The sequence below is a fragment of the Ammodytes marinus genome, assembly GCF_949987685.1.
Source record: "Ammodytes marinus genome assembly, chromosome: 20".
Taxonomy (NCBI): Eukaryota; Metazoa; Chordata; class Actinopteri; order Uranoscopiformes; family Ammodytidae; genus Ammodytes; species Ammodytes marinus.
The window spans coordinates 14006348-14024985 of record NC_137224.1 but is presented as its reverse complement, the minus strand read 5'-3'; the positions used below and the strand labels follow the sequence as shown (position 1 = coordinate 14024985).

Sequence of the window (18638 nt, the reverse complement as noted above, 5' to 3'; positions counted from 1 at the left end):
AGTGACTGGGCTAGGCACACACTGTTCTTCACTTCCCTCCACGGCGCTGACTCTCAAACGAGTGCAGATAGAAAGTCAATATGCTGACCTCCCCTGAACCTGGCCGCTGTCTGCCAGGCCTGGCTGTCCACACCAATACACACAAAGTGACTGCACGTGTGTGTGTGTGTGTGTGTGTGTGTGTGTGTGTGTGTGTGTGTGTGTGTGTGTGTGTGTGTGTGTGTGTGTGTGTGTGTGTGCAGCCAAACATACTCCTACGGTTCCTATTTCTGCCACTGCCACTATCCGTTTAATATATTATCTCACAGTCTGTTGCTGTTCCTCTGGATTGTACTTTGAGTATAATATCTACATCTATCATATCTATCATCACACTCTACTACATTTTAGACAATGGAATACATTAGTTTATAGTATACTTTATACGTCAGCTATAGTTGCTATATTCATATACAATTAACCATGTGTGTATTGTTAAAGAACAAACTACACAACAGCATATGAAGGAATTGAAATAAGCTTGTCCCTGCTACAACATTACAATAGTGCATGAGTGATATAACGCTGTGAAATCAGGCACTGTGCATAATGAGGACAGACATATATGTAGCTGACAATACGCAGGACTAACAAAAGAAGTATTTTTATACTTTGGCACAGTTACTCCCTTCCATCACTCTGCACGGCTGAACGCATTTCCTTGTGTCTGCAAACCAATACACCGCGGACCTCCAGGCTTCTCTTTCCCGTCTGAAAAAGTACTTTTCATCTAGTTTGATTTAAATAAAAAAATAAATAAAAAACTTTGCAAGACAGTTCTGAAGCTTTTGACGGATCGCAGAAAAAAGGAGTCGCAGCAGAAAGGTTGGCTACGATGCTAGTTTTTTTTTGTGAGATTTATTTTAGGACACACTTGTCAAATCTGTGTTCCCCAAATAAACAAAGCTCTACTCCATGGCTGTCCTGCCTCGCTTCCTTGTCATCTCTGCTGACGTTTCTGTGTGTGTACGTGTGTGTGTGTGTGTGTGTGTGTGCATGTGTGCGTGTGCGTGTGTGTGTGTGTGTGTGTGTGCGCCGCTCCCTGTTAACCAACACACTCACTCACAATCTTTCAAAGAAGAAGGATCTAAAACAGGATGAGATGAAAGAGTCCTTTTCTACCGGCAAAAGAGTATGTACAAAACACGACGCCGTAGGGGAAATGTACCGGAAACAAAGTGTGCCACAGCCGCACAGGTAAACCAGGACACACACAAAGGAAAAGTCAATCTTGTTCTCTCCACCCCCCTGTCACTCAACAACCAAAATAGCCAGAGCAAGGCGCAGTGCCATATATCTTAAACCAGTCAACAAAAGCGAAAGTCTAGAGTTTACTTACTGGCTGGTGAGGGGGTGCTGTAGCCGCTGATGGGTAGTCCGGATAGGGCAGGAGGGGACAGGCTCCCCAACATGTGGGGGAAGAAGTAGGAGTAGGTGGGCATAGGGAAGCCGTTAAGGTGGGGGCCCGGCATTGGGTTGCCCTTCCCAGCCATGATGGCTTCAAGTCCACCCTCCAGTCACACACACAGAGCTGGGGGAAAAAAAACCCAACCACTTTAAACAGGATCTGACAGTGCTAGCCAAAAAGGGGAGTCAGTGTGGAGTCCTGTACTGATTTAATCTCCCATAGGGACACTGCATGAGTAGATATTCCTGAAAGACTGCCAAGCGAAGTTTGTAAAATAAAATATATATCTCCTTTTTGGAAGCTTACAGTGCTGTCCTCCTTTAAAAATAAAATGGGCCGCTGTAGATGTCACAGAAACAAAGCAGCAAAAAAGAAAAAAAATCCTTGTTTGTTTAGTGAATGTGTGTGTTAAAGGTTGAGTTACTAAGGAGACAAAAAACAAGGGGGTAGAAGAATAAAAGGGGACTATAGAGTGTAGGGTTTTATCCTTCCTTTCTCCGGTATTGTGAAACAAGGTGAAAGGGGCCTTATTTGCGAGAGGCGTTGGGGCGGCTGCAAACAAGCGTAGCCATTCCTTATCTTGAAGATGAAGGGTCGGAGGGTGGGGGGAGAGGGGGCAGAAGGCAAGTTGAGTCAAGAAACAGGTGACTTTGATGACTGCAGTCGATATAGGGGCGATAGCGGGGTTGCGACGCTTCCAGGGTTGAGCGTGGATTTTCTCTCTCTCTCTTTTAATGCTGAGCGTTCTCCTGGGGAAAGCGCTGATCACATGATGCCAAGAAACCAACAAAGCTCTTCTCCTTGGAACTGGCCCCCCTCTTGGAAGTCTGCCTCTGAACAAGAGAGAGAGAGAGAGAGAGAGAGAGAGAGAGAGAGAGAGAGAGATCATTTAGTGCTTCAATGACAAGGTAAAAGAGATCGTTTCCCTTTCTGCTCAGGCGCTTGAGCAAAACAGTTCTTTCCTTTTGACACTAATTAATGGTAATGTCTCATCTGAAATGTAACAAAAGCTAATTATCTAATGGAGTGTTAAAACCCTGAGAAGAGAAGCAGTGGGTGTGTGTGATGTCTCTCCTCGCAGGCCCCTGTGTGCTCGTATACGCGCCGCTCATTAACGGTGACAGGCTACAAATACCGCGGGAGGCGAGCCAAAACAGAAATGAAGAGAGAGCAAACACAAAAGAAAACTTTGCTAATTACAGCAGTCGAGACCCCAAGGCTCCGATCAAGGGCCGCTAGAGATTTCCTGTTGCGGAGTTCAACTTCCAAATTAAGCGCAAAGACGTGTACAAACAGACCTGTAACAACTCCAGAAAAGAACGGGCAACACACACACACACACACACACACATACACACACACACGAGGGCACTGACAAACTATACACCCGCACAACACAATTATCATAAAATAGTACGCTGGCATCGCAATATACACAAGTAAGAGAGGAGTTCTTGCTTTGAAACAGCCTGTCATAACATGAGCATGACTTATTTTGCACTGTAATGACCCTTTTACAAGTCAGTGGATGTAATGCACTGCAGTAAAAAGTTAAAATCGTTGCCACACACACACACACACACACACACACACACACAAACACACACACACACAGAGACAGACTGCACTAAAAAAAGCAGGAGGAATGTGTTTTTGAATGAATACTGTTGCTCAGGAATGTGGCACTGGAGCATGAATCAAGCCCGGACATCAGGGATGAACTCCCGTTAAAAGAGACAGGGGTCAAGTCAGACGCGTTGGTGTGCCTGTTCCCACTTGAATGATGTACATAAAGCATGGGGCTGTGACAGCTGAGAGGGGCGCAAATAGAAGCGGGAAAAAAGAACTGAAGTGTTCTTACAAGTCTCTGGACTCAATGGGAATTATGGATGCAGTTTTTTTTAAACTTTTTCTTCTTTTTTTTTTTAAATAGATAGGCTACTCTCTCATTCAGTGACTTAATTAATGATGTGGTGGTGGAGAGCGCTGTCTAGCACACCAAGACAAAATCTCCCATAAAGTTTGGGTTGAGATATTGTCACTGTGAAGGTCGGGGATTCCCCTTTCCTCATTACTGGCCATTTTTAAGATCCACATTACATATTTTCTGTTCTGCTTTGTACATTCGCTGTGGTGAGCTAATATTGATACTTCCTACATATGCTGAACAACATGTTACATGTTGTAGAAGAAGTCGAACATGATGGTGTGCTTCAGGTTAAGAAAATGGTAAGAATTGAACTGAGCCGGAGTCATTATAAATAGAGGATCTCTTGGAATCCCTGCATTGGACAATGTGTATCTGCATGGGTTCAGAAGCATTGCTGCTTTAAAAATCAGTCCCAGCCAACATATTCACAGGAAATGGACTACAGACTGAATCCTCCTACCTCCTATCACATCTCCTTCATTCAACTGAAACATCTACAAGAATGTCTGTTATTTTTTACACTTGGTGGTACAAGTCTTTGTCACTGGGGGAGCATTGTGCCACTGCCAACATAAACCATCTCTGATTGCAGACAGTGTTACATTCTTTGGCATAACCTTCAGAAACCTGTTCTCAGTGATTCCATAGGGGCTCAGTCTGTGCTAGATCTGTGTCTGCATAATGCCGTGTGTGACTATGTACCAACTTGTGGGGGAAATAAAGTGCTAACATATGACAATGACTGCTGCTGTATTATGAATGTTTTCCAGTATGGGCGTATGAGTGTTTACAGCGTGTGTAGTATGCGGAGCCCTGAAACGTCTCCTAATCAGACGGAAAGCTGATTTTATGGCTGTGGCCCTCTGTTACCCGCCTTATTTTTATTGATTGTTTCCAAAGTGCTCCCAGTCACCTTGTCGCATTGAGGTGTGTGTGTGCGGTGGTCAGCGATGTATTAAGCCAAAAGCTTTAATAGCATTTTTTTTAAAGCCCGTGGGAGTTGGATATAGTTTTATTTGCTTTTAAAGCCCCCTGCCTCCCCCGAGTAGCCTCCTATTAAACTAAGAGAGAGGGAGAGAGAGAGAGAGAGAGAGAGAGAGAGAGAGAGAGAGAGAGAGAGAGAGAGAGCTAAGAGGTAAGGTAACACACTAATGGTAGCATGGAAAATATTATTTCTGCCTCCATGACACATAGTACACAACCATTACCATTATGAAATGCGGCCTTCGTACACTCGATGTAGCACATTGGTGCGATCATGTAAAATAAATCAGCATTGTCAAAACACACACACACACACACACACACGCACACACACACACGCACACACACACACACACGCACACACGTGATGGAAAGCCATATATACTTTAATGCAACACCCAGAGGCCACAGACGCTGAACTGGGTCTTTCAATAAGGAACTACAACTCACTGGGAGAAGCCATAAGGCTGGGAATGGGCCACTTCCTTCACCATTATCATTACAGTGTCTAGTGTGGGCACCATAAGAGGCCGTTCTGAATGATAAGCGACGTCAAAAATTACTGTGCACTTACACCAGCAGCAACTTTGTAGTGGTGCACCCAAACCTAACCCTCTGTACTAAATGTCAAAGTAAATAGACTGTGATATTGTTGTTAACTTCGAAGAAAGTGGCCACAGCAGCACAAACATCATCTTCTGTATTATGCGATCCTATGGGAGATCAGGATGGCCTAATGGCAGTCATAGTTTCTGCTATGTGATTTTTGGTAGGTGAGTTTTGGGCTTTAATGTAAAAGTCACTGAGAACCAGAGAAAATACCATCCCTAAATATCAGCTATCAAATTCAAATAATGAAATCACAAAGCATCCCTTTCATATATTTCAAACTTGTTTATACCTATTATACCATTCCTATTAACAAACATTAGAAAAACTGAAAAATAATAACAATTCAATTGAAAAAGTATTTATCTTGTGATTTGCACTTGGTGATAACCATTTTGTGGATCAGTTTGAAAGTGGTCTTCATCTTCTTTACATATTAAAATGAATAAAAACTATTTAAATATCCCACAACAAAATCATACCACAGGCGATTATGTAAAAGCTAAAATAAAGTAGTTTACCATATAGGAGCATTAAATGAATGAGAGCAGACCAACATTTTATGATGCATGTAAACAATGTTTGAGTGGTACGGCCGCAGCATTTTTGAACACATTATACAAGCAGTAGTCCTTTTTGCACACAAATGTGAGAGAGAGAGAGAGAGAGAGAGAGAGAGAGAGAGAGAGAGAGAGAGAGAGAAACACACACACACACACACCACTAAATGAGGAATAAAGGCACAGCCGAGGGGGCTCATATAATCCACTGTGAAAAATTGCACACGCAACACCAAAGCTGCTGACATGCATTCCACGCCCCCTCCTTCCTGTCAATGTACACAAACCGATCACAAATCTCACAAACAGCTGTGTGCTCCTATGTGGGATTGAACAACATGCAACTTGTCAACAGACTTAAACAAGAGAAAAAACAGAGTATGGGCAATATATATATGTATATACAGTATATAGATAGATACTCTCTCTCTCTCTATATATATATATATATATATATATATATATATATGTATATATAGATAGAGAGTATATGCACATATAAATGCAAGAACATACTTTAAAAGGTGCACTATGTACCTTTGGGTGTGCCAGAGAACTAAAACATTTTCTAAGGTATATTCTCATAACCGAATAAACAAACTTTTCTCACAGGAAAATGTGATCCCTGGAATAAACACTGTTTGAAGTTAGAAAGCTACATGAAAAGTTAGTGTTTCACTGTTGTTGATTACAGCAGCAGGGCCAACAGTTTTGTTTACAGTCTTCAGTTTGTTTCCAGGTGCCTCAAAATATATTTATTTATTTAATAACGATGATAGAATTATTCAATACTAATTACATGTAGAGAAAATATGTTTCATAAACTAACTGGCGTCTTTGCAAATGTAAACAAACCCCCCTCTCCTGAAACTGCATAGTGCACCTTTAATAGTTGTCACTACTCATGCCAAAGCCTCTTCTCTCACGCACTAATCTCATCTCTCCATTCCTTTGTCAGGGCTGCTCGCAAATCTTGCCCGTGTGATGTATGCGTTCCATATGATCTGGCTGACACATAAGGTCGAAGATATGAAGGAAAGAAGAAAGGGGAGCTGGTTGCGTGCGTAATAATGCTGCACGGCTGCAGGTCTTCATTGCAGTTTAGACGTGGTGCTGAATGCGCTGTCAAGGCCGACAAAGACGCGTCTCACATTAACATGAATGGTAACACCGGAGATGATGAGACAAGAGGAAAAAACCAGCACAACAAACAGGAATGTGAACTGTGCCGGGCCTGTGTTACATGTGTGCATAAAAAATTCAACTCACGCACAATGTTTTGCTCACCCGCACTTGACCTATAGAAACATGGACTACCGTATAGTCTAAAAAACAGGAATGGATAGTGTAGTGAGGCAATAGTGCATCATCCTATTAGATGTTGGTTGGAACCCCTGGGGCCAGGAAGCAGGCTACTAATGCACATATTTTCAAAGAGTTTTCCAACAATTCCTCTGCAGCCACCATCCTTTCTCTTTTACCATTATATATAAAATGTATAGCTAGCCCTTTTTACGCCGAAATCATTTCAACATACTCAAGAGCACACAGGCAAGGTGCTGTATGGATTGGAGGGCAACTCCTGGGGGGATGTATGTGATCACTTACAGTAGAAGGGGGAATAAACAAACAATCTGGGTCACTTTGGTCTTGATCACTTGGGCAGATAGAAGGAAAGGTCAGAGGCCACATGTGGGCACCGGAGATTGAAATTGGTTCTGACAGCATATGCTGAATTAATAATAGGGAAAAAAGGATAATGGCATGCGGCCGGTGTCAGGGTGGACGATGTAAGGACGAAGCGGCAAAACGGACCCACAGGGGACGGCAAATGCAGCGCACGAGGTACACTCTGGTCAGTGTGAACATAGATAGAAGGAGGCGCACATTTGAATGTACTATGCATACATCTACACATCCACTCTCACAGGCACAGTGAGTACACAAGAGAAATCACTAACAGAAAGTAAAACAGACAGTTCGTTTGTCGAGACTTGGGGGGAAAAGCGCAAGGGTAAGAAGTAAACAAACACCCACCCACACCATCGTATTTGATCTATATTTCGCCTGCTGAACAATTATTCATGAAGAAGGTTATGCTTGTGTTACATAGTGTACCCTCTGTATCATTGGCAGCTGGTGATAACCCTGAGAATTGAGAACAGTGAACTGATCATTATGGCGTCGCTCAGTGAGATGTAGTTCAGCTTACAAGAGCCTGAGGTAAAGAGATATTGAAAAGCAATAGACGCAGTATCAAGATAATTGCTATCATGTTGTCATATGAAACCTGCTGCTGTTTTATGAATGTTGCTTCTTCTCCTGTAGGCGAGTCATCTTAATATCACCAGTGTGCTGCACCGCCGTTTACAATGACAGACATATTGCTTGGGTGTGTATACCTATGCTGGAAATCGTCTTCGGTATTTCCACTTTCCACTGTGAAAAAACATAGTATTTGTCCATTCAAGGTTGAGAGAGAGAGAGATGGGGGGGGGGAATTTTAATAATGGCCTTAACCATAAAACCCACTTGGATTAAAAGAAACTCTCCATAGGCTGCTATAGCTCAGAGTGGATGTGGGCCTTTTAACAGCACAGAGAGGGGCTCTGGCTCCGCTCGCCTGCATTGCTTTGCAGCGTTACACATAATGGAAGTCGTTCAAGCACGATGCACTGAAAATTTTATGAGGACAGCAGTGTGGGTGGATGTATATGTCAGGAGTGCGATGCGACATTGGATTGGGAGCGAGTGTGCTTATTTTGCATGCATGAGTGTGCACGTACAGTGCACATTTAAGAGTATGTGAGTGTGTGTGTGTGTGTATTTGCCGCTGCAGTGTACTACATGTGCGAGAAAAACACACGTGGGTATTTCAACAAGTGTCTAAGTTCATGGGTATTTATGTGCAGCCGTATGTGTGTGTGTGTATGTGTGTGTGTGTGTGTGTGTGTGTGTGTGTGTGTGTGTGTGTGTGTGTGTGTGTGTGTGCGCGCGCAGGCGTTCTCGCTAATGTGTGCCCAAGTTGTCATGTCCTGAATACCATTTGCATGTCAACCTTTTGCCCTAAGGGGAGTGTGTTTGTACACTGCATTTACTGTAAGATGGGATGTGTTTTTGCATTTACAGAGCTCATATACGGGGGAGAGTGGGAGCAGCAGAGAGATTCACTTTGAAAAGTCACTACCAGGACTTCAGCTGATCCAAGAAAGGGCTACACAAAGCTGGCTTGGAGTACCCTCTTACTAAAAGATGGTGGAGACACATTGCGTGTTTTCATTCACAATAAACAGGGTTTATCTTTGCACTTTTCCATAGAAAAAAGTGTTTTTTCTATGCATTAACTGAAGAACAGTGGGGCGAGAGAATAATTTAATTAGTTCTGCCCAAATCACCAGGCCAAACTGCCACTGGCTAAGGGCAACTATTTTCAAACATTTCCTTTCCCCATTACTAATAGGTAAAACATAAGAGAACCAACTACTGACCCGACAAATACTTCCACCTCAGCGCTCCTTCCACATGGTGTAGCTTGGAGAGGGTCAGAGTCACAGCGAGCAAAGGCATTGTGGGTGACAGAGCAGGAGGTGGGAGTTAACAGCTCATTGACAGCCAGAAATCAAGGCGCGAGAAGGCTAAAGGGTGCTAAGATGCACTTAGGATCACCGCATCCAGGAGGCGGTGAGAAAAACCCTCCTCCGTTTTTGCCAAGGCCCCCTGTGGGGTGAATCCACTTGTCAGTGAAGCGGGCTGGGTGACATTTTATCCCTCACCTCAGAAAAGGTCAGCCTTTAATTATCTCAAATGCCAGCAATGCAGTGCACCTGCATAAAAATAAACCCAGGGATGAGCTTTGTGTGTGTGTGTTGTGCGTGTGTCATGGTAAGCAGTGGCCAGGTTTCCTTTTCTCACATAATGAGTGCTACTGTGGCTGCCCGTGCAGAACTGGACCATCTGCCTAACCTGCACGCATATATACTCATACAAACACACATTAATAGCCAAACCCTGACAGATGCGCAGCCCACACACACTTACCCACAGCCAAAGTCAATAAAGCCTACAACCAAAGTCACCCGCCGCTACCCGCCCTTTAAATAAGGCTTAGATGAGGACAGTCGAGTCCCAGGAACATCAGCGGCTTCTGGGAACGTCTGTGTAAAAATAGGCCACCAACAGTAAAGGTAGACAGATTATAGAGCTATAGATAGAAGAGTAGCATGGGGCCAGGGCTACGTACTGAGAAATATGGGTCAGCTATTTGACGCACGGCTGAGAATACATTCTCTTTTATCGATTTAAAAGCTCTAGAACTTCCAAAGTAGTGGGGTGTCCTTGTGAAGAATAGGGTGTCAAGGCAAGCCAAATTATTTCCGGTGGAGAACGCAGCCGGTGACAAAACATCCAGTCATATCTGGCAGAGCATGACATGCGGTGTTTGCTTTTCAGCTACTCACTGTAGCTATCCAGCCTTGGTCAATATTTGCAGGGGGCTATGGCAACAGAAAGCTCCTACACCCTGCATAAACACACTGCCCCGTACGCTTAACACTCAGCCTGACACACACACACACACACACACACACACACACACACACACACACACACACACACACACACACACACACACACACACACACACACACACACACACACACACACACACACACACACACACACACACACACACACACTCTGCCCAGAAAGTCCCACTTGTGCTCAAAGGAGGTCGGGAGAGACAAAGGGCCATAGATCATCTGCGAGGACGGCGTGCGGCGAGCTCCTTGTGTCCAGGTTTTTACGGCGTTTTTTTTTCTTCTTCTTTTTTTCTCTCTCTCGCTCTGAGAAAACATGGAGGGCCGGTCCCTATTGTTTACACAGCTGGCTCCATGGAAAGGATTGCTTAATATGAAATATGAAGAGAGTGGAGAGGTTAGAGAGGGAGGGAGGGAGGGAGGGAGGGAGAGAGAGAGAGAGAGAGTTGGGAAGAAAAGAAGGAGTGAAAAGGTTTTTACCGGGGAAGGAAGGGGGGAATAGATAACAGGCCATTGCAGAGAGAGGGAGTTAAAGGCTAAATGGACTCTGGATCAGGGGGGACATAGGAAGTGAGCAACACACACACAGTTACAGGGGAGAGAGAAAAAAGGAGGTGGCAAAAAGCTCCAGAGGGGGAAACAATAGCAACGGAAAAATGGGAAGACTAAATCGGGGAAAAGGAGAAGGAGAGCGCACGCAGAGAAGGTCTGAGGAAACTAAGTGAGAGCAAACCGAACATGGAGTAAAGAAAAACCCTGAGGTTTTGTTTGGTGGTGAGCGAGTCATGCCTCGGTCTGGGGTCTGTAGTGCAATGTTATTCTTTCCCGACAGTTACACGCTGCTTCCTACTGCGTTCACCTCACAGTCCTTCCTCACCAAAAAGAAACCCTCTGGTAAAAGTCCTGGCAATCCCTGCTTTTCCTCTCGCTCTTTCACCTACTTCCTTTAACACTTAATACAACAAAACCTAAAGGCTACACACAGAGTCATCAGTGACAGTACAGAGGGTAATTTTTTAATAGGTTATTGAGTTATAGAGATAGCCCAACTTCTGCACTGGCTGGTGACAATACAATACCCTGTTTTGTGATACAAGAGGGAGCTGAATCTGTACAAACCCATGCATATACGCACATGCATTAGCTTGTGCATGTGTGTGTTAGTGTGATGGGGGGGAGGGAGGGGGATCACTCAGTCCACCCCTGTTCAAGTCAGCAGGAGAGGCCCCGGCACAAATGAAGTCCATATTTCTAAAGCAGGACTCCAGCAGACTCAATACACCCTACCCGCTGACACACACACACACGTGCACACACACACACACACACACACACACACACACACACACACGCACACAAAGAATATCTACCGTCAAAACACTTAAAGTGTCAAACCGCATACGCATAAACATGGATTGGTGCATGCGCCTTTAGCGAGACATTTACATCAGTCTTTTATTCTCATAAGGGAACAGAACGCAGCTGGCTTAAGAGGATGTTTCACTTTTCCTCCAGCCAACACACACTAATCAACTGTGCATGTGTGTGAGTGTGTGTCTGTGTGCAATAACCACTTCAGCATCTATCTAGGTGTGCGTGCATGCATGCGTGCGTGCATGCATATGTCTGTCTGTGCGTGTGTGAGTCTGTGAGTGTGTGTGTGTGAGTGTGAGTGTGAGTGTGAGTGTGAGTGTGAGTGTGTGTGTGTGTGTGTGTGTGTGTGTGTCTGCCCTATCACGTTATGTCACCTTGGTGTACAGTACCACCTATCCAGGATATCAAGCTAACAATGTTATTCGAAACACTTCGGCACATTTCAACACAGAAGATCCGATGACACGAGGGCTAATGACGCACTAAAGCGCAGGGGCCCCTTCCTGTTTATGCCGCCACTCGCCCCGCTGCACGATCAAACGAGATCTGCTCCTCAGAGCCGGGTGTGCTCTCTTCAAGAGGGACAGTCTTAATAGCAGCATTTGGTTTAAGTCATTTAACCAATAGTCATACAACAAGGGACATTATAATTCAAAGCAAAGGAAAACTATTTTATCATGGTGTAAGCCAATCTGAATCAGTGTAAATAGGTTAAGTTTCGAGTGCATTGGCGTGTGTACTATGCACATTTGCCTCGTGTGTGTTTATAAGTGGGATTGTGAATGTACGACTACACGGTCCAGCAGCAGTGTGGGTACAAAGTGCGATCAGGCGTGAAAATGTGTGTGCTGCAGCAACGATTTGTGGAGCAAGCAGCGAATGCGTTTGTGTTGAGTATTGTGTGTGTGTGTGTAGTGTGTGTGTGTGTGTGTGTATGTGTATGTGTGTGTGCGTGCATGCGTGAGTGCGTGTGTGCGCATAGCGAGAAAAAAAAATAAGACGGTTTGACTCACCAGCCTGAAATGTCACTGTATTTCCAGAGGGCCTGTTAGCGGTTGTGTTTATACAAAAGGCTAAATTCAATCACTTGAATGATCTACCGTAGTGTATTTGCAGCTGTGTTTGTTTACTTCTGCATATTCATAGGGCTTCATCTGTTTTTTTCACACCGGCAGTGACACATAAAGGGGACGCTCTAGTGCACAAAGGTAGAACAGGGTAAAACATACTTCATGCCGCATTACCAAACCAGGGATTCTAAAATAGGCCAAGGACAGATACCTATATTCGGACAGATACCTCAAGCACGGCCTTCACAACACCACCGTAATGGGCTTAGAGCTAAAATAGGTGAGGTGTTTTAAAAAAATCAAAAATTGGGCATAAGGACGGCTGTACATCTATATGCAACCTAACAGTATCCTTCATTGAAAAGCTGTCGCAGATCAGCAAAACTGACACAGTTACAAGAATAAATAGGAATTCTTTATTATCCAGACAATAATGGAATCCCAACATCATGTCATGATTGTTTTGGAATATCGATTCCCAACACACTGTCAATGTGATTTACAAAAGCCACACATCCTTTTTGAACAGTACACACAGTATTGTGGTCAATGGAAACTAGTAAATGCTTTTGTGTACACCTTGAAGGCTTAATTACACATTTTACAAATAGACAGAAAGTCACTTTTCTTAAACATTGTGAACATTTCAACTACGAACCAGACCAGTTTCAGCAGAATGCAGTCATTTTATTCAGCAGACAGCAAGTGCTCCTCCCCATTACATACACTGTGTGATCAACAGCTATCCACCAGTCTATGTGTGTGCGTGCGTGTGCGTGTGCGTGTGTGTGTGTGTGTATGCGTTTGTGTTTATAGGAAACAGTGAAGAGGAGGCAGGGGGGGGTTGTGGGTCAGCACGGACACAGATGACGAGTGCAGAGTGGTAACCAGCATGCTATGACCTCTGTAGGACACACACGCATGAAAAACAACATACATCGTGTGTGTGAGAATGAGATGCCTGACTTGACTATGTCCAAAGCTCACTGTGCAAATACCAAAGCGGAGGGATTAAAAACTACTAGCCACACACACAAAGGCACACTATGTACTAAATATACATGTGTGTGTGCATACAAATAAATCCATGTGACATCTGGAAGCATGCAAATCAATCTACAAACAGCTGCATTCAGCTTACAAATATGGGCATCCTGCTTAGTAACAGAGGCTTCGTGATGACCTTATAGATCCATGTACATGAGTGTGTGTGCGTGTGTGTGCGTGTGTACCTACTCCGTGAGAGAAAAAGAGAATTTGAAAGGTATAAAGCAAAGGATGGTAAAAATAAGGAAATACAGCAACATTCCTAGAGAAAGAGCAAGACTGTGATACTCTTCCTATCTACTGCTTCATGCCTTTCATATTCCCTTGGACACATTGTCAATCTCTGGGGACAAATATCAAGCACATCCCTGCCTCTCTGTTCCCATGCCTGCTCTCCACTGGAGTCATAAAACTCGCATTTAAAAATGCATGGGCTCCATAAGCTGCCAGGCCTATCTATTAACTGTGTTATAGTGTAGCAGGCTATAGCTGCTGACGGCAGCCAGGGAATGCTGCTTTCCATTAGGAGAGGGAGAGGGAGAGGGAGAGGGAGAGGGAGAGGGAGAGGGAGAGGGAGAGGGAGAGGGAGAGGGAGAGGGAGAGAGTGGAAGGGGGGAGGAAAGGAGATGAGGGATGAGGAATGAGTGGGAAAGACAGAATTTACTCATTTTTCTTTTTCCCATGGCATTGCAATCTGATGCCTGCGTGTTTGGGCATGTGGGGGTGGGGCTAGGGGTGGGAGGGCAGTGACTTCAGCATGTAAGCCTGCATAAAGTATAATAAATATCTTACTGTATCAATGCGTGTGTGTGCGTGTGTGTGTGTGTGTGTGTGTGTGTGTGTGTGTGTGCGTGTAACACAGACCAGGTGCGCGATCACTGTGGCTGAGGTGAAGAGTAATTGATTGGAGTGTTTCTGGGAGATTTTCCCCGGTGTCCTTAGGCGCTCACCAGATGACTATCGATTGGTTAATTGATTGATTGGCAGCCGGCCCGACAGTGAGTCAACAACATCATCACTCTTTGTATAGACCAGAGGCGCAAAACACCAGGCCCCCCCCCCCCCCTGCTCTGCCTTAAACGTTTGCCCAGTCTCTTGCTTATATCATGATCCTTTACAGCATTCAGATCCTTAGCGCTTGCTGCTAATTTGGGAATCGGCTACATTTCTAAGGCAAACCCTTTTCCCAGAACTTGTCTTCCTCTGCATCTCTTAAGTGACCGATGATAATCCTCTTTAAGAACTTAAACACTGCTTGTACATTCAGACACGGGCAAGGATATATTTTTTCCCTCTCTCAAATGTTGGGCCGAGTCTGCTCCACTTTTTCAATCTCTACTTTCTGCAACTATTTTTTTCCCTTTGCAATGTAGTTGTTTTTCCCCAGTCTATTTTCTAAACAAAGCTGCCTGCCAATCTAGTGTGCTATAGCTTTGTTCATTAGATATATTGCATGGAACCACACAAAACACGACACTACAATGGCAACAACAAATTAAATGCGACTACTAAGGATGAAAACATTTAAAGTAAAGGGCTTATCTGACAGTTTTTCACTTTAATGTGCAGCCCTGCTCACCTAAAGCGTCCTTGAGCAAGACATTGAACAGTGACCTACACTTGATAAGAGCATCTGCTTAATGTCTTTGAATTAAAATGTAAATGAGGTTTTCGATGGTTTGGGTGATCTTCAACATGCCAGCGTGCATTTCTTCTTGATGGTATTTTTTTTTTCTTTATCCCTTTCTCGACCGCCCCACCTCTCTAGTGCGTGTGTAAGTCACGCAAAGACTATGAAAATCAATGAGCTAGCACCTAAAGCGCCGGTGACACTTAAGAACAAGGCTCCTGTCCCCCGTAATGGACAATATAGACAATGTGTGTGGGATTGCAATTAACAAGACAATGGGACGACACGGGAGAGGGAATAAATGACATATAGGAAAGAGTTGGGGCGACACGTGAGAATGAGGTGGGTAACGGCAGCGCGCCTACCCTTTTAATGGACCATCGCGGTTGAAAGGAGACAATGGGAGTTAATAGGAAATGTAAAAAATTATGATGTAGGCCCCCTGTCTGAAGGGGTGAGTGACACCTGGGAGTGAAGCTGTTACATCTTAATGCACTGCTGCCACCGGGATGAATCAGCTCGCCACATTTGGAGGGGTGGGGGGGGGGGGGCATGTGAAGGCCGCTAATGGCAGCAACTGTCAGTCCCACATTAACCTTGAGAACAGCCAGGGGACTGTGTTAGCCTTGTTGACCTCACTTTTTTTTTTTACACAGCCCACACACACACACACACACACACACACACACACACACACACACAATCCCTGTTATGTCCATATGTATAAGTGAAGGGTGATGCCTCGCACACACATGTCTCTCCCTCTTCCTGTGTCTTATGGCCACCATCAATAGGATTAAATCAGTCCATCACAGGCCACCTTAACACCAGATAGGCTGTCTGCACTGGAAGGGGAAATCACCCTGTGTTGCCCCCAGGGTTAAGGTCCGTGTAGAGCAATAATAGCACTCCGTGAGCTAATTTAGCGCACACAGATGTGCACAAGCGTCAGCTCAGAATGGAACAAAACACCAAGTCCCTTTTGTGTGTATATACTGTATGTAAGTTTGACGAAGCAGACGCAGGAAAATTGACACACCTACAAAAAAAACACAAGTGAAGATATATTCACGCATCAAGGCAACCTGAAATAACATGCTGTCACTCATATCTATTGGAAACACACACAACAAATTCATTCCATGTACTACAATCTGCTTAAACGCAAACAAATGGAATCCTTGTCGACCTTGACATTTCGGAAACGAGAAAAAGGCGAGAGAAAAGCACAAGTTTAGGGGAAAAGCTGGTTGTGTTTTGCTGTTTTGGCCCCGACCGACTACGAAGGATCGTGTGTTGAAGCATGACTAGGCAGGCCAGTGCCCATGTGTTTTCAGTCAACTCTCAACTGGCACGCGCAAAAAGACAGAACGTGGAAGATAAAGCGAGAGAGAGAGGATTAGAGAAAGGGACGGGAGAGAATGAGCGAGGGGAAACAAAAGCTGCATTTTGGAAGTAAAATGGGTTGGAATGGCTCCCCGGGAGAACAAGTGAAAGCATGATCAAAGGCAGCGGCTGACCTAATTTTTTTTCTGCCACCTATCGCAGAGAAGCAGGGAGAAGAGAGATCCAAGCACATCAACAGCTGGAGAGAACGCCATGAAATAATCCAGGAGGGCCAATAATATCTGTCTCCATGACGGAGGTTTGGACAGTGCAAGGTGATTGCTCGTGGTGACAAGCCCAACGTTACATTACATGCTTGAATTTAATCTGATGGAGAAAAAAAACCACTATGAGCTCACAAGGGATCTTTTTCTTCACCATGCTCTAAGGTTGGCAAATAACTGCCCATTGGAAATATATGGCCCCTGAACTAAATTATTTGGCACCCTCCAATTACATTTGAAATTGTCCTTTTTTTGGGCAACGTAAAATCTTGTTTCTTAATTCTTCTAAGGATATGAATATATTTAATAATGTAGAGTATAGGGACAGCTCCGGGTGCTGAAATTAGGGTTTAGAAAAGATGATTTTTATTAAACAACACTGTTTAGTTATACCATTTCAACATTATTTTCTCCTATATAATGGCTCGCTGGTTTGTATTTTTTCTTATAAAACGGTAACACTTTTTGGTGCAAAGAAGACAAAAAAAGCAGAAGTCTGGCACTGGCCAAATAAGAGTATGATTGAAAGATTTTTGTCAGTGTTCATCCCCTCAACGTTCTTTGGCACCGTTTTCAAAGAGGTAGGTCAGAGGTATTTATTATCTATTTTATTACGGGCAAACGCGAGAATTCCTCCGATTTAAACATTTGTAGCTGCACATCCAGAACCACACCATATTTTTCTAGTCTGACGTACTAAACCCTTTTGTGGAAAATAAAGCAGTTTTATGTTTTAAGAGTGCCACGATTAAGGTTTGGTTAGGTCTGGGGGGAAAAGAGCTTCAAATACGGTCTTAGTTATGAGGGCAGGAGATGACTTCCTCCTTTTCCTGAAAATGGTCACAATGACTTCTGATATAAGGGGCTTTTTCCAATAGTTCTTCAACTTTAGTTTCAGGCCTGCATCTCCACTGCACCTGTGATGTGTCTTGATGCTTCATGGCAGGATATAATTGGCCAACCTTCCTTTCTTCTGCTCCTACCTTCCCCATCCAGCTGTCCTCACACAAACCGGGTCTATGACGGTGCAAAAAGCTTTTAAAGGGCTTACATTTGTTGCTTGAGTGGCCAGAACATTTTGTGCCGATCTGCCTCTGCCCAATGAATGGCTGCATTTCGGCCTGCTCGCAGTGTGTTACTCTGCTGCTGCTGCGGCTATGGCTGGACTGGAAGAGATATTTTTAGAAAGCCGTTGACAATATCACGTCTCCAAACGGGTGTAATCGTATTATGCAGGAGGCGCTAAAAGCCTTGAGTTGGGGCAAAGCACGTCACCGGAGAGAAACAGGCTTGAGACACACAAGCGCTTAAAAGCCGACAGGGTGGGGGGTACAGAAAGAGAGACATATTTGCATGTATGAGAGAGAGAGAGAGAGAGAGAGAGAGAGAGAGAGAGAGAGAGAGAGAGAGAGAGAGAGAGAGAGAGAGAGAAATGACAGAATGATAAGGAAGTGTGGTTCTAGAGCTGACGAGATAGGATAAGATGCAAATGAGGCTAACTGGTCATTTTGGTGTTGGAGCTGAAATGGTTTTGACAGTGTTTTGTAACGGCAGCTGTGAAGGCTCAAGCCCACTCAGTCCATGGCCCAGATGATAGATGAAAAGACTGAACTTTAATCAGAATGGCGCCCGGAGCATTTTCAGGGAGGTAAACAGGTTAATCAGTCAAGCCCTCTCCGTCTCCCTTCCCTTCCCTTCCATCCTCCCCTACCCTTTCCCTCAGCACATGACCATTTCTGACACTGGCACACCATTCGTCTCTTTCCCATCAGCACCTCTCAAACACACAGACACACAGACAGACACACACACACACAACACACACACACACACACACACACA

General features: G+C 44.3%; 1 protein-coding gene across 1 annotated transcript in view; it reads right to left on the bottom strand.

The window, feature by feature from the left end:
- The window catches only part of raraa (retinoic acid receptor, alpha a), a 145471-nt gene that overhangs the window by 75583 nt on the left and 51250 nt on the right, over positions 1–18638 (bottom strand). The window contains exon 3 of the mRNA XM_080049624.1: positions 1379–2280. Within this exon, the coding sequence (XP_079905750.1) occupies positions 1379–1532 (154 nt within the window). The 5' untranslated portion in view covers positions 1533–2280. The remainder of the gene's footprint in view (positions 1–1378; positions 2281–18638) is intronic.